Raw genomic sequence first — 16,825 nt, 5'->3', positions numbered from 1 at the left:
GCACTGGGACATTAGAATAGCACTGGGACATTATAATAGCACTGGGACATTAGAATAGCACTGGGACATTAGAATTGCACTGGGACATTCCTCAGACACCGCCTGGCATAGAGGTCCTGGATGTCAGGAAGGTTGGCCCCAGTGATGAACTGAGCCGTATGCACTATCCTCTGTATTGCCTTGCGGTCGGAGGCCGAGCAGTTGCCATACCAGGCAGTGATGCAACCAGTCAGGATGTTCTCGATGGTGCAGCTGTAGAACCTTTTAAGGATCTGAGGACCTACGCCGAATCTTTTCAGTCTCCTGARGAGGAATAGGTTTTGTYGTGYCCTCTTCACGACTGTCTTAGTGTGTTTGRACCATGATAGTTTGTTGGTGATGTGGGCACCAAGGAACTTGAAGCTCTCAACCTGACCAACTTCAGCCTTGTCGATGAGAATGSGGGCGTGCTTGGTCCTCCTTTTCCTGTAGTCCACAATCATCTCCTTTGTCTTGATCACGTTGAGGGAGAGGTTGTTGTCCTGGGACCACACGGCCAGGTCTCTGACCTCCTCCCTATAGTCTCATCGTTGTCTGTGATTAGGCCTACCACTGTTGTGTCATCGGCAAACTTGATGATGGTGTTGGAGTCATGCCTGGCCATGCAGTCATGAGTAAACAGGGAGTACAGGAGGGGACTGAGCATGCACCCCTGAGTGGCCCCAGTGTTGAGGATAAGCGTGGCGGATGTGTTGTTACCTACCCTTACCACCTGGGGTCGGCCTGTCAGGAAGTCCAGAATCCAGTTGCAGAAGGAGATATTTAGTCCCAGGGTCCTTAGATTATTGATGAGCTTTGAGGGCACTATRGTGTTGAATGCTGAGCTGTAGTCAATGAATAGCATTCTCACATAGGTGTTCCTTTTGTCCAGGTTGGAAAGGCAGTGTTGAGTGCAATAGAGATTGCATTGTCTGTGGATCTGTTGGGGCAGTATGCAAATTGAAGTGGGTCTATGGTTTCTGGGATAATGATGTTGATGTGATCCATGACCAGCCTTTCAAAGCACTTCATGGCTACACATGTGAGTGCTACGGGTCGGTACTCATTTAGGCAGGTTACCTTAGTGTTCTTGGGCACAGGGACTATGGTGGTCTGCTTGAAACATGTTGGTGTTACATACTCGGACAGGGAGAGGTTGAAAATGTCAGTGAAGACACTTGACAGTTGGTCAGCGCATGCTCGGAGTACACGTCCTGGTAATCTGTCTTGCCCTGCGGCCTTGTGGATGTTGACCTGTTAAAAGGTCTTACTCATATTTGCTACGGAGAGCATGATCACACARTCATCCGGAACAACTGATGCTCTCATGCATGTTTCAGTGTTACTTGTCTCRGAGCGAGCATAKAAGTAATTTAACTCGCCTGTCACTGGGCAGCTCGCGGCTGTGCTTCCCTTTATAGTCTGTAATAGTTTACAAGCCCTGCCACATCCAACGAGCGTCGGAGCCGGTGTAGTACGATTCAATCTTAGTCCTGTATTRACGCTTTGCCTGCTTGATGGTTCGTCAGAGGGTATAGCGGGATTTCTTATAAGCTTCCGGGTTAGAGCCCCGCTCCTTGAAAGCGGCAGCTCTACCCTTTAACTCAGTCCGGATATTGCCGTTAATCTTATGGCTTCTGGTTGGGTATGTACGTACGGTCACTGTGGACGACGTCATCGATGCACTTATTGATGAAGTCAGTGACTGATGTGGTGTACTTCTCAATGCCATCAAGGAATCCCAGAACATGTTCCAGTCTGTGTAGCAAAAACAGTCCTGTAGTTAGCATCTGCTTCATCTGACCACTTTCTTGTGACCAAGTCACTGTTTTCCTGCTTTAGTTTTGCTTGTAAGCAGAAGTCACGAGGATAGAATTAGGGTCAGATTTGCAATGGAGGGCGAGGGAGAGCTTTGTACGTGTCTCTGTGTGTGGAGTAAAGTAGAGTTTTTTCCCCTCTGGTGCACATTTAACATGCTGGTAGTAATGAGGTAAAACGGATTTAAGTTTCCCTGCATTGAAGTCCCCGGCCACTAGGAGCGTCGCCTCTGCGATGAACGTTTCCTGTTTGCTTATGGCAGTATACAGCTCATTGAGTGAGGTCTTAGTGCCAGCATCGGTTTTTGGTGGTAAGTAGACAGCTACGAAGAATATAGAATGAAACTCTCTTGGTAATAGGCGAAAAACACAAGACTTCCTTATATTTCATGCACAAGCTGTTGTTTACAAATATATATTATAACAGAGAAGAGGCGACTCCGGATGCTGGCCTTCTAACAGTTCCTCTGTCCAGTGCCTGTGTTCTTTTGCCCATATTTAATCTTTTATTTTTATTGGCCAGTCTGAGATATGGCTTTTTCTTTGCAACTCGCCTAGAAGGCCAGCATCCTTTCAAAAACAAGGACATTCTAAGGGACCCAAACTTTTGAACGGTAGTGTACATAGACCACCCCTTGTCTTACGAGAGGCCGCTGTTCTATCCTGCCGAAAAAGCGTAAAACCCGCCAGCTGTATGTTATTCATGTCGTCATTCAGCCACAACTCAGTRAAACATGATATTACAGTTTTTAATGTCCCATTGGTAGTTCCCTCTCTCTTTCTCTCGTGCTCTGTCTCATGGTCCTCCCTGCGTCCTCCTGTGTCTCTCCCCAGGGAGCTGTGTAGGGGAACCCGGGTAGAGGAGGGGGGTAGCCGGGAGTTGGGTACAGGATGGGGGTAGAGGAAGGAGGTAACTGGGAGGGGGGTAGACCTCGCTTCTCCCTCCCCCCTACATCTTCACCCCCTCCGTTCTTCTACCCCCTCCCTCCCACCTGCTCCCTCCCTCCATCTCTCCCTCCTTCCATCAGTGGATAATGCAATTGAATCACCACTAGTCATTCCTTTCTTTAGATATCACTATTCAGCCTTTCTTAGAACAGAATATAGAGTAACATGGATGATAGCSTTCAATAATTCCTGTGGCGGGAAGACATGATTAATGTTTTCAGTGTATTTACTAGGAATGCTTAACACATGTTGTTACTCACTCCCCCACACAGCGTTTCTAGGCTAGATTTCCAAGCCAACACCTATGTGATGGTGAGGAGCTGTGGTTCTGTATTTGGTGCCTGGTGTGTCATGTGAAGAGCAAGGCTGCCCCCTACTGGTTAGGTGATGTAAGTGTGCTGAATACTGAATCTAGTGGGCTGTTCTCATATGCTAATTTACCAACAGCCCTTTCGTCTCTAGTGGATCCCATTTTAGATGACCTAATCGGCTATATCTCAATTAATATCCTATCTTATCTCCTTCTCAGTCATATCGGAGGAGGTAGTCTAATTTCCCTCCCCTTGGACCTCCTTCCTCTCCAATGCTTTTTGAGAAGGAGGACTTGAGTACAAGCTCATGTCTCGGTCCCAGCTCGTTTCAATGTGTATCGCGTAAATTCCTTGCTACAGCGCGATTGAAATGTAAAGGTAATTTCCGATTGAGAGGATATATCTAGTGTCTCTGCGAACACGGAAACATTGTGATTGAATAGAACCCTAGATATATAACACATGTAAAACAATAATGTGTAACAGACTCTATCAGACTTTGTTGAAATTATTCAGCTTTATTCCATAAATACAGATTCAGTTACTAATTTCATGCTCCAAATTAAATACCTCTCACAGTAAATATTTAAATATTCAATTTTCATAATGCAGTATCATCATCCAATATAAACCCTTATTTTAATTTATACAGATGTATACAAACATTTTAGATTTCTCTATCTCTGACCAAACTGTCCTTCCAATTTGATTGATGTGGATTCTGTGGTCCTATTTGAAAACCAAAATGGTAACATGGCTTTTAATGAAGAGTTACCGTAAGTTGTTAGACCTGGAGGTTTACGTTCTGTGGCATTCCAAACTCCATTTCTGTTATTATTTTCATGTTCATATTTCAGATGATCAACTCCTTGCTGTAGAAAATCAGAGCAGCCTGTTTGCACAGAGTGCACAGCCTACAATACAATTCAGAAATAATGTCCAGGATTCTGTGTAATTTACCACAACATAAACCAAAGACAGTTTCCGGTCTTATTTTTTTATTTCCCGTTGGTAGAAGGTCCTGTTTTATGATACTGTCCATCACAGGAGGTTGGTGGCACCTTAATTGGGGAGGAGAGGCTTGTGGTAATGACTGGAGCGGAATTAGTAGAATGGTATCAAATACATCAAACACATGGTTTCCATGGTTTCCAGGTCTTTGATTCCATTCCATTTGCTCTATTCCGGCCATTATTATGAGCCGTTCTCCACTCAACAGCCTCCACTGCTGTATATGATGTTAAGTAGCTAGTAAACGTCCTTGTGGCACTTCTGGTGGTGTCTGGGTCTTCTCACACCCCCTCTAGGTTGAGGGGAAGCTCCTTGCATCTACAGGTCAACATGGAAACATCTCTTTCAATTACAATGTAATAACCAAATACTCAACCTAAAAAACGACAGAAAACTAATGTAGATCTTTTGCAATAATTTTGACAAACAAAAGTCAACATATATACCTTAATTATACACAATTCGGGAATATAAGGTCATATCTGCAACAGAGTTATTGACTTTGTTCTGTATCATGTTCTCTACCTATAAAGTACTCAAAAAAAATGTGCCTGCATCATTCTAACCAATCAGGGATCGGAACTTTATTATCATCTTTTTGCAGATAGAACCTTCTAATTCTAAGATCACGAATTGTCATATACAGTTGAAGTCGAAAGTTTACATACACTTATGTTGGAGTCATTAAAACTCGTTTTTCAACCACTCCACAAATTTCTTGTTAACAAACTATCGTTTTGGCAAGTCGGTTAGGACATCTACTTTGTGCATGACACAAGTAATTTTTCAAACAATTGTTTACAGACAGATTATTTCACTTATCATTCACTGTATCACAATTCCAGTGGGTCAGAAGTTTACTTACACTAAGTTGACTGCCTTTAAACTGCTTGGAAAATTCCAGAAAATTATGTCATGGATTTGGAAGCTTCTGATAGGATAATTGACATCATTCGAGTCAATTGGAGGTGTCCATGTGGATGTATTTCAAGGCCTACTTTCAAACTTAGTGCCTCTTTGCTTGACATAATTGGAAAATCAAAAGAAAATCAGCCAAGACCTCAGAAAAAAATTTAGACCTCCACAAGTCTGGTTCATCCTTGGGAGCAATTTCCAAACGCCTGAAGGTACCGCGTTCATCTGTACAAACAATAGTACGCAAGTATAAAAACCAAAAACCCACGCAGCCATCATACCTCTCAGGAAGGAGACGCGTTCTGTCTCCTAGAGATGAACGTACTTTGGTACGAAAAGTGCAAATCAATCCCAGAACAACAGCAAAGGACCTTGTGAAGATGCTGGAGGAAACAGGTACAAAGTATCTATTATCCACAGTAAAACGAGTCCTATATGGACATAACCTGAAGGCCGCTCAGCAAGGAAGAAGCCACTGCTCCAAAACTGCCATAAAAAAGCCAGACTACGGTTTGCAACTGCACATGGGGACAAAGATCGTACTTTTCGGAGAAATGTCCTCTGGTCTGATGAAACAAAAATAGAACTGTTTGGCCATAATGACCATCGTTATGTTTGGAGGAAAAAGGAGGAGGCTTGCAAGCCGAAGAACACCATCCCAACCGTGAAGGCCGGGTGTGGCAGCGTCATGTTGTGGGGGTGCTTTGCTGCAGGAGGGACTGGTGCACTTCACCAAATAGATGGCATCATGAGGAGGAAAGTTATCTGGATATATTGAAGCAACATCTCAAGACATCAGTCAGGAAGTTAAAGCTTGGTTGCAAATGGGTCTTCCGAATGGACAATGACCCCAAGCATACGTCCAAAGTTGTGGCAAAATGGCTTAAGGACAACAAAGTCAAGGTATTGCAGTGGCCATCACAAATCCCTGACCTCAATCCTATAGAAAATGTGTGGGCAGAACTGAAAAAGGATGAGGCCTACAAACCTGACTCAGTTACACCAGCTCTGTCAGGAGGAATGGGCCAAACTTCACCCAACTTATTGTAGGAAGCTTGTGGAAGGCTACCGAAACGTTTGACCCAAGTTAAACAATTTAAAGGCAATGCTACCAAATACTGATTGAGTGTATGTAAACTTCTGACCCACTGGGAATGTGATGAAAGAAATACAAGCTGAAATAAATAATCCTCTCCACTATTATTCTGACATTTCACATTCCTAAAATAAAGCGGTGCTCCTAACTGACCTAAAACAGGTACATTTTACTAGGATTAAATGTCAGGAATTGTTAAAAACTGAGTTTAAATGTATTTTGCTAAGGTGTATGTAAACTTCCGACTTCAACTGTATATATATATTCTAACAACATTTATCTTAACCCTGGAGTGAACATCGTTCTGTTCACACTGGTATTTTCAAATCGGAGCAAGACTTTTAATCTAATTCAAACCAGGGTAAAAATGTGAAAACATTGGTGTTGAGCTTGTGCAGAGATGAAAGGGTTTAATATGACTAAATTACTTTGGTACCTTCTGTGTTGGGGAAACCCAGGTTGTTCAAGCTGAATCTGTCGCCTCTGAACACTGGTAGACACCGACCGATACAACACACATTTAACAGTTGCCTCCCCTCTTTTTATATCCTGTCCATACTATTTTACGGACTACCTACCTGAAACATACTGTGATGGCTCAGATATAAACGTTCTTCATTGTCCTACCTAGAACACATCCATAACGTTCCAACAACTATGGTGGATGTGTGAACAGATCAGTGCAGCTTGGCATGGTTCTGCTCGACAGAGTGGTTTGAAAAGTGTACACGGTCAGTCGCATCATCAACAGCTAGCCTGCTTTACGATCCTCGGATTCTGACTGTCTATCTGTGGTGTACTGCTAGCAGAATGTCAGTGCCCTTACTTCTCTCGGTTGGTGCTGGTCAGCCACTGTATGAAGTCTTTAGCCTTGATCTTATCTAGGTAGTGGGTGTAGTCATTGGTGAAAGTTCCGTCTGAATGTCTTTTGAAGCTGTTGATGCCATTCTGTCCTTTCTGCAGCTCATATGTACGCCACCTGGGAGGAACAAAGCGTGATGAGGGGCCACAGTGTTTAGTCTCCTTATGATGTGCATGTTAATAATTACTTGAATAGAGTCCATTTTTGGAGATTTTAAAACAGAATATTTTTCAATCAGGATATTTCGATTATTAAATTGGAATTTCAATTTACACCCTGGATGAACTGACTGGATTGAAATTACCCAAACACTGATGTTGCAAAGAATCTGCCAGTTAGAATGTTACAGGAAAATAAACCTTCATTATTATTCAGTAATTTCAACTTAGCAAGGTAACTAACTAGATAAGATAGTTAAGATAAGATAATCATTGAGATAATATAGATAAGACAGATAAGCATTGAGATAAGATAATATAAGATAAATAAGCATTGAGATAAGATAAGATAGGTAAGCATTGAGAGTAGCCTAAGGTGTTACCCTGATTGGCTGGCTAAGGCTTTGTCCTCCAGCACCATCTCATCAGTACCAGGACAGAGCAACAGAAGCAGCAGACACCACACTGAACCACACATCCCTGGCTCTGGGTCTGGTCACGTCCCCTCACTGGAGAAACAGGGAGAAGAGCATGAGCAAATCACATTAACCTAGCCTGAGTCTTGAAGACTTGTGTTGGCTCCCCAAGCGAATGCGTAGGCTTTATCCCAGTGGGCTAACACAGTCTTGTGGTTCGCAGATGACCCAAATTCAAACCCAGTCGATCAAACAAACATGCAGTCAATGGATGAGTTTTAAACCTGACCTTTTAGAATGTACAGCAGCAGAAGTGGTCCTTGGAAGTCTTCCCCTAGCCTATGTTGCTTGGGTGCATGCAAGAGGAACCGCTGGGAGCTGAAGTCTATTGTAGTGAACACACGGCCCCAAAACCCTATCTGGGAGAAAGAGGTACTCCACACACTACCGTAGCTTCAAGAGACTTTGAGAGAGAGGGGCTTCTTTTCACCAACCACTGGAGATCTGTCATCCTCCCTGTCACTTTATAAGGAGACCAGGTGTCTTCCTGTGACAGCTAGGTCAACTCCCACACTGTTGGATCCACAAGGGGCTCTTAACACTATCCTCAGACCATCGCTCTCTTTTTCTCTCCCTCTTTCTCATTATAGTAGTCCACATGATGCTCTGGAGAGCCCCCCTCTCTCTCTCTATCTCTCGTTTCCCCGTCCCCCTCTCTCATTATGGTGGAAGTTATTGAGTCTTTGGAACCTGTTTGAGGTGACCTCTCCATACAGGTCAATGAGTCAGAGGTTTCTGTCAGTGACAACTGTCACTCATACAGCAGGTGTGAACATGGCACGTAGAGATAGAGATGGATAGAGGACGCACTTGCCGCAAAGCCTCTTTTAGCATGGGCAGCACCGTTTGGACTTCCTCAATGTTAAAGTAGTCAACTTGGTGGGACTTGCAATGGGTTAAGGAGGGATCACAGAATTCCATCCAGGTCACCAGGATGGATCAGACAATTAACAGAATAATGGCAGTAAATCACCAACCTGGCTTTAGTCCTGTTGAGATGACAAACTCCAGGTGGTGGTATGCACAATTTCAGTTTGTTTAAGAACTGTCAATAGACTCAAAGAAATATTTGAAGTGAAGACAGTTAAAATGGAGATGGCGTTCATTATGCTGTCATAGAAGCCATCATAGCAAAGATACAGTCGGTGTGTCCTCTTTCCCATCTCTATGTTGACCTGTCACGCCTACTCCCCCTCTCTGGTGCTCATTGTCGCCGGTTTACTCATTATTACGCACACCTGCCACCATCGTTACGCACATCTGCGCTTCATGAGGCGCATGTGGACTCCATCACCTTCCTGATTACCTCCCCTATATCTGTCACTCTTTTTGGTTCTTTCCCCAGGTGTTATTGACTCTTTCTGTTTCATGTCTGTATGCTTTTCGTGTTTATTGTTTTGTACGATGTTCTATTTATTAGAAAAGTTGCACTTCCTGTACTTGCTTCCCGACTCCCAGCGTACACGTTACAGTACATGACTCCAGCAGCATCAGAGTGTGTAGGTTTAGAGAAGATTATAGTTGAAACCTTTAAATCTTATAATAGTTTCTTCCGACATACGTTCAAATGTAATACATGTCAAACTAAGTACCTGGCCAGTGCGCACTGGCTAGATTTTTGCTCAAGGTGGCGCTGTGAGAGCATAGCCGGAAGGTAAGGAGGCACAGTTTCCCCTTGCTGCTCCATAGGCAAGCACCAGGGTCTTGAAGATGATACATGCTTCGACTGGGTGCCAGTGGAGTGTGTGGAGGAGCGGGGTGACATGGGAGAACTTAGGAAGGTTGAACACCAGGCGAGCTGCAGCGTTCTGGATAAGTTTCAGGGGTTTGATGGCCCAAGCGGGGAGCCCAGCTAATAGAGAGTCGGAGTAGTCGAGACAGGAGATAACAAGTGCCTCGATTAGGACCTGCGTCACTTCCTGTGTGAGAAAAGGTTGTACTCTACAGATGTTGTAGAGCAGGAACCTGCAGGAGCGAGTCACTGCGTTGATGTTTGCAGAGAATGACAGGGTGTTGTCCAGGGTCACGCCAAGGTTCTTTGAACTATGGGAGGGTGACACTGTGGAGTTGTTAACCATGATGGAGATGTCTTTGAGCGGGCAGAAAGAGCAGCTCTGTCTTGTCCAGGTTGAGCTTGAGGTGGTGGGCCGACATCTAAGCTGAGATGTCTGCCAGGCAGGCAGAGATGCTTGTCGCCACCTGGGTGTTAAAAGGGGTGAAGGAGAAGAGTGGTTGAGTGTCATCCTCATAGCAATGATAGGAGAGGCCATGTGAGGATATGACAGAGCCGCATTACTTTGTGTAAAGAGAAAAGAGGAGAGGGCCTAGAACTGAGCCTTTGGGGACACCAGTAGTGACAGCATGTGGTGCAGACACAGATCTTGCCACGCCACCTGGTAGGAGCGACCTGCCAGGTAGGATGTAATCCAGTAGTCGGCAGAGATGGCCAACCCTGAAAGGGTGGAGAGGAGATTCTGATGGTTCACAATAATGCCTTGCAATCTGGAGGGTGGCCTTTTGCTTTCCCCCAATGGTCCAAATGTGGAATTCGTACCCTTACCGATATCATGGACAGTAATGGTTTGAGAACATTCCAAGATTTGAAAGGCACACACACATTACCTGGCCTTTTTCTATATTTACAACATAGGTCAGCTATTCTGGCCTATGGAGTCCCTTGGGAAACCCAACTACCAAACCATCTAATGATGGGATTTATAAATAAATTATCTGGGCTTCCGAAAGGACTGATCTCTATGATATATTCTGAACAAAAATATAAACGCAACATGCAACAATTTCTAAGCTTTGACTGTGTTACAGTTCATATAAGGACATCAGTCAATGGAAATAAATTCACATGGATTTCACATGACTGGGAATACAGATATGCATCTGTTGAAGACAGATACCTTTAAAAAATAACTAGGGGTGTGGATCAGAAAACCAGTGTCTGGTGTGACCACTATTTGTCTCAAGCTGCGCAACACATCGTCTTTGCATAGAGTTGATCAGGCTGTTGATTGTGGCCTGTGGAATGTTGTCCGACTCCTCTTCAACGGCTGTGCCAAGTTGCTGGATATTGGCGAGAACTGGAACACGGTGTCGTACACGTCGATCCAGAGCATCCCAAACGTGTATAATGAGTGACATGTCTGGTGAGTATGCAGGCCATGGAAGAAATTGGGCGTTTTCAGCTTCCAGGAATTGTGTACAGATCCTTGCGACATCGGGCTGAAACACAAGTTGATGGTGGCGGATTATTGGCACAACAATGGGCCTCAGCATCTCGTCACGGTATCTCTGTGCATTCAAATTCCCATCGATAAAATGCAATTGTGTTCGTTGTCCGTAGCTTAGCCTGCCCATACCATAACCCCATCGCCACCATGGGGCACTCTGTTCACAACGTGGATATCAGCAAACCGCTCGCCCACACGATGCCATAGAGGGGGTTTGCAGTTGTGAGGCTGGTTGGACGTACTGCCAAATTCTCTAAAACAGCTTATGGTGGAGAAATTATTTAAATTCTCTGACAACAGCTTTGGTGGACATTTCTGCAGTCAGCATGCCAATTGCATGCTCCCTCAAAACTTGAGACATCTGTGGCATTGTGTTTTGTGACAAAACTGCACATTTTAGAGTGGCCTTTTATATTAGGTGCACCTGTGTAATGATCATGCTGTTTAATCAGCTTCTTGATATGCCACACCTGTCAGGTGGATGGATTATCTTGGCAAAGGAGAAATGCTCACTAAATGCTCATACCTACTGTAAAATATGGTTGTGGATCTTTGATGTTATGGGGCTATTTTGCTTCCACTGGTCCTGGGGCCCTTGTTAAGGTCAACAGCGTCATGAACTTTCCCCAGTACATGGACATGTGCCTCTGCAAGGAGGCTGAAGCTTGATAAGTGGATATTCTAGCAAGACAATAACCTCAAGCACACATCAAAATCCACAAACAAATAGTTAATTGACCACAACATTTACATTTTGCAATGGTCATCTCAGTCTCTGAACTTGAACTCCATTGAAAAGCTGTGGTTTGAATTGAAGAGGCCAGTCCATAAGGGCAGACGAAGGATATCAAGGATCTGGAAAGATGATGTGTGGAGGAATGGTCTAAAACCCCTCCCATAAAACTTTTCAGAAAAAATTGTTCTGAAACCAATAGACAAAATATACACACCGAATATAGACCAAAGGATTTACTCATATTCTACATATAAGATAGATACAGTAAAAACATAACAATTAAACATAATTAGAGAGTATTGTTATTGAGTATTTGAGATGTAGTGGCATTTGAACATTTGACAAACACAGGCGCTTTTGAAGATTTGCCATGGTGTTCTTAAAACATTATTTGGCACTGTTGGTCATTAATTTTAATAATTTTTCAGTATTTAGTTCCTTAGAAAGGTCAAGACCTAGTTTCAATCAGAACAAGCGTTAACTCGCACTGGCCGACACCCACATAGCTGTTGTTTTTGGGGGTGTGTCCAAAACAACGTTTGAGACGTCAAGTTGGGGGGCACCTGCTCTTGTGGTCAATGTCACGAAGCAACACCTTTTCCACCCTCGTTTGAAGTTCAGAAGGATGGCTATGTAGAAAATATAAAATCATGACATCAGTCTTATCGAGGTGTAGATTACATCACACATGCCAGTGTTTGAACTTGTAACATAGCTGCGCAGGATTTCTACTAACGCAACTCAGTGCAGCCAATGACATTGTCCGCAATAGGTATAACACCGGTAGCCGCTTGAGGATTTGACAGCTCTAACGCAGTTCCACCACCGCCAAAACAACAGCTATGTGGGTGTTGACTAGCGCGGAAATGATTGAATCTGATCTAGTCCCAGGTCTCCTAGTGGTCTCTCAGTTGTGTCGCAGGCTGCAACTCTTCATCTGTCACTCATTAGTCTCCTCTCTACGACCCCAGGGTTGGGCCTGTGATGATGTCAGGGGTTAAGGGTTGTATGAGGTCAGGCCTGGTTCCTGTCACATGACGCAGGACTGCAACAGGCCACACACTCCTCAGCAGTAATTGGGATAAGAGTCAACCCAGATGGCTGTGGTTTACCCACCTCTGTCTCTGTGTATGTGTGCCGTATAGCCTGCAGCGTGAGAAGTACCACAAACAGACAGAAACTCCAGGGTCATATTTATTWGGCACCAAATGGAAGAAAACGTAAAGGACTAATTGGACTTGATCAATAAGAAACCCACATTTCTGTTGCATACCTTAAGGAATAGGACTTATCTGTCAATGCTTAAGTAACGCTTCCCCTCATCCTCCTCCTGCTGCTCCTCCTCCCCTTCCTCATCCTCTTCCTCCTCCCCTTCCTCATCCTCTTCCTCCTCCCTTCCTCTCATTCTCCCCTTGTTTGGAGCTCCTTGCCCCTGGGTCTCATCCACTGTAGCACCAGCAGCTGAGTCTGTACTGAGTTTCTTTGTGTGTTTGTGTGTCAGTTATACATCATTAAAGTGCAACCATGCTTCCTTCCCTGCTTGGTGCTCCCAGTACATGTCTTCTTTCCCTCCTGTCTGCTTTGGTGCTCCCAGTACATGTCTTCTTTCCCTCCTGTCTGCTTGGTGCTCCCAGTACAATTCGTCTTTCCCTCCTGTTGGCTTTGGTGCTGCCCAGTACTGTCTTCTTTCCCTCCTGCTGCTTCGTGCTCAGTACCATGTCGTTCTTTCCTCATGTCTGCTTGGTGCTCCAGTACATGTCTTCTTTTCCCTCCTGTCTGCTTTGGTGCTCCCAGTACATTGTCTTCTTTCCCCTGTCTGCTTTGGTGCTCCCAGTACATGTCGTCTTTCCCTCCTGTCTGCTTGGTGCTCCCAGTACATGTCTTTCTTTTCCCTCCTGTCTGCTTGGTCTCCCCAGTACATGTCGTCTTTCCCTCCTGTCTGCTTGGTGCTCCCAGTACATGTCTTCTTTCCCTCCTGTCTGCTTGGTGCTCCCAGTACATGTCTTCTTTCCCTCCTGTCTGCTTTGGTGCTCCCAGTACATGTCTCTTCCCCTCCTGTCTGCTTGGTGCTCCCAGTACATGTCTTCTTTCCCTCCTGTCTGCTTGGTGCTCCCAGTACATGTCTTCTTCCCTCCTGTCTGCTTGGTGCTCCCAGTACATGTCTGTCTTTCCGCCTCCTGTCTGCTTGGTGCTCCCAATACATGTCTTCTTTCCCTCCTGTCTGCTTGGTGGCTCCAAGTACATGTCGTCTTTCCCTCCTGTCTGCTTGGTGCTCTCCAGTACATGTCTTCTTTCCTCCTGTCTGCTTGGTGCTCCAGTAATGGTCTTCTTCCCTCCTGTCTGCTTGGTGTCCAGTACATGTTCGTCTTTCCCTCCTGTCTGCTTGGTGCTCCCAGTACATGTCTTCTTTCCCTCCTGTCTGCTTGGTGCTCCCAGTACATGTTTTTCCAGATATTCACCACCAGCTAGCAGTGCTACCCTCCAGCTGGCTCAAGTGCTAGGGAACGGTTTGAATGCACTTAGGCCTCCCCTGGCCAAGGTGAAATAAAAGCTTGGGTCAGTATCTGACCTCTCGAATATTGATGAGGACTTATTTTCATAAGCAATACTACGATTTGTCTGTAAATAAACAAAACAACAGCAGTTTACTGTTCCTAAATATGATATCAACTGACTTTTACTTCCCAACTGTCAAAAGATTCCATCAGAGAGTTTATCAGAGCAGCCGCCAGCCAGGTTGTCGTTCAGGTTTCAGTCTTCAGTAACCTACATCGAAGACACACACACACATCTCACCAATATGTCAATACCTATAGGCTACCTTATGTTCATTTCAATTGATTCTATAGATTTTCCAGGAGCACATCACAGTCACAGCATTACCAATTCTGATTCTATTTTATTTCACTACATGCTGGGTGAAATAGGGTGAACATATCCCTGCTGCTTTATCAAGGACAAGATGACTATAAAATATAAGATTTGTTTTTGGCAAACTTTGCTACAGATATAGACCTACCCTCACAACTGTTCATTCTCTTTTATTCTATAACACCAGTTGTATTTGAACTGCCCTCTCCTTGCTCTCTGTTATTCTGTAACATCAGTTGTAGGGGTAGTGTGGTGCTGTAGGAGTAATGTGGGAACTGTAGGGGTAGTGTGGGGACTGTAGGGGTAGTGTGGGGACTGTAGGGGTTGTGTGGGGGGCTTGCCTATTTAAATAAAAGGTTTAAAAAAACAATTCTAAAATTAAAAGCAGTTTTATAGCTTAGGTATAGTAGCTGTTCAGTGGTACCGCTTAACCGGATAGTAGCAGAGAGAAAAGTCTATGGACTTGGGTGGCTGGGTCTTTGGTGACAATTTTTTAGGGCCCTAAGGTCCTTTCCTCTGACACACCGCCTGTTATAGAGGTCCTGGATGGCAGGAGCCGGCCCAGTGATGTTCCTGGCGTCCGCACTACCCTCTGTGCGCCTTGCGGTCGGACTGCCAAGCAGTTGCCATTACGAATCGTGATATAGCCAGTTCAAGATTGTTCTCAACGGTGCAGATGTGGAATGCTATGACGATAGTTTATTTAGACAGTACCTTGTACGTTACCTTGGGCCACATACCCATGTACGAGTGCAATACCCAATAGGTAAAGATTTCCATTACACTAATCCATTTCTCAATGTATCTCTTAGTGATTCTAACCTGTCCTGGTTGTGTTATGCAGAGTGGTCCAAGTCGTGCTGACCTTGTCGATGACCTCAGGAGAGCAGAGAGAGGTGTCAGGGCCAGGAAGACAGTCAAGATTTTGGAGGGGAGTTCTTTCAGATGCTGTAAGACAGAACAGACAGACGTTCTGACACTGAACATCTGTTAATCATATATCCAAACTGCATACAGCCATTTACTACTAAGGTCCTGCACAGTCCAGTCTAACGATCCATTAGCTATTATATCAGTACATGTAAAGCTGTGTATAGGCCATGCTATATCGATTGATTTGAGATGACCCTTTCATTACCTCTTCTTCTCTCAGGTGAAACAGAGTGGGCACTCTTACCCTCTCTAGACGTCGGCAGGAGAGGAGGCGCAGGGAGGAGAGCCCTGTATGCTGCGTCTCAATCTGCTAGCCTCAAACAAGTTCAGTATGTGTCAATGTGCAAGTTCCCCATAGAGACAGAAAAACAGGGCACCACCTCCCTTTCTTTGCCATAGATCATTTCTGTGACAGCATGCTTAAAGCCTGCTCTCCATCTCTATGACAGTGCTCTACCTAAATGTCTGAATGTTTACCCCTACCTAAAGCTATGGATATATCCTACACTCTTTATAAAAAAGGTTACAAAAGGATGTCTTCGGCTGTCCCCATAGGAGAACCCTTTCTGGTTGCAGGTAGAAGGGCTTTTCTGTTTCCATGTCGAACCCTCTGTGTAAAGAACCCTGCCTTTAGTTTTTCTAGTATAGCATCCTTTTCTGATAGTGTGATGATAAACTTGCACACTAATATTCATATCCAGCTTTTGGACGAATCACCATTATCGTTTCACCAAAACACCCTCTCATGTCCAAGTAAGTCTATTGTTTATCAGATTTTGAACCCCTGGATTCTTTGCAAGAAAGAAACATTTCACATCAGGGTAAGATGTTTATCTTTGTGTGAAAAGGTAATAAGATAGCGTATTATCCGTAAATTATTGGAGTACAATGTAGAAGGTCCAGATTGCAAAGTTCGTAGTTAATCTTCACATATCAATTAAGCTTCTGGTAAATACAATGAAGAAGTAGCCTTAACTGTGAAGTTTTTAACAGTTACGACTAAAATGCGTATTAGAGAGAGTGACAAAGACTATGGCAAGTGCGGATATAGTGTGGGGACTGTAGGGGTGTGTGGGGCGTTAGGGTGGGTGGTGGCCTTGGGGCTGTGGGGCAGGGGACTGGTTCTGCCTGCCCTGGGAGTCGTGTATTACCTTACTTCAAAAAGACTTGATTGCTTGCAGCTGGCAGGGCTCTATCTTACCATGTGTCAAGTCTCTCCTCCCTGATGTCAACCTCTGATGTTCAAGCCATTGTCCCAGGCATGCTGTTCTGGCATGGCTGGAAATGAGAAGGGTGCGTAAAGCAGCACTAGAGCTGGAGAAGGTGGAGCAGAGGAGAGGGAAGGGGGAAGGTTACGGGTAGGTGTGGACGAAGGGAGAGGGAAGTGGGGGGAGAGGTTGAAGCGGAAGGGAAGGACAGAGAGGGGGGGGG

General features: G+C 44.6%; 1 protein-coding gene across 1 annotated transcript; it reads right to left on the bottom strand.

Moving 5' to 3' along the window:
• Nucleotides 1-4,095: 4,095 nt before the first annotated feature.
• Nucleotides 4,096-7,641, bottom strand: LOC111966112 (pro-glucagon-like). Its single transcript, XM_023990534.2, has 3 exons — nt 7,520-7,641; nt 6,943-7,095; nt 4,096-4,423 (listed from the first exon to the last, which is right to left on the bottom strand). The coding sequence occupies exons 1-3, from the start codon at nt 7,612-7,614 to the stop codon at nt 4,387-4,389; spliced, it is 285 nt and encodes a 94-aa protein (XP_023846302.1). The 5' UTR covers nt 7,615-7,641; the 3' UTR covers nt 4,096-4,386.
• Between the last annotated feature and the right edge of the window lie 9,184 nt (nt 7,642-16,825).

Source organism: Salvelinus sp. IW2-2015, linkage group LG7 (genome assembly GCF_002910315.2).
Source record: "Salvelinus sp. IW2-2015 linkage group LG7, ASM291031v2, whole genome shotgun sequence".
In the NCBI taxonomy this organism is placed as follows: Eukaryota; Metazoa; Chordata; class Actinopteri; order Salmoniformes; family Salmonidae; genus Salvelinus; species Salvelinus sp. IW2-2015.
Note: the sequence above shows the minus strand (reverse complement) of the source record. Positions and strands in the feature narration are given on the sequence as shown.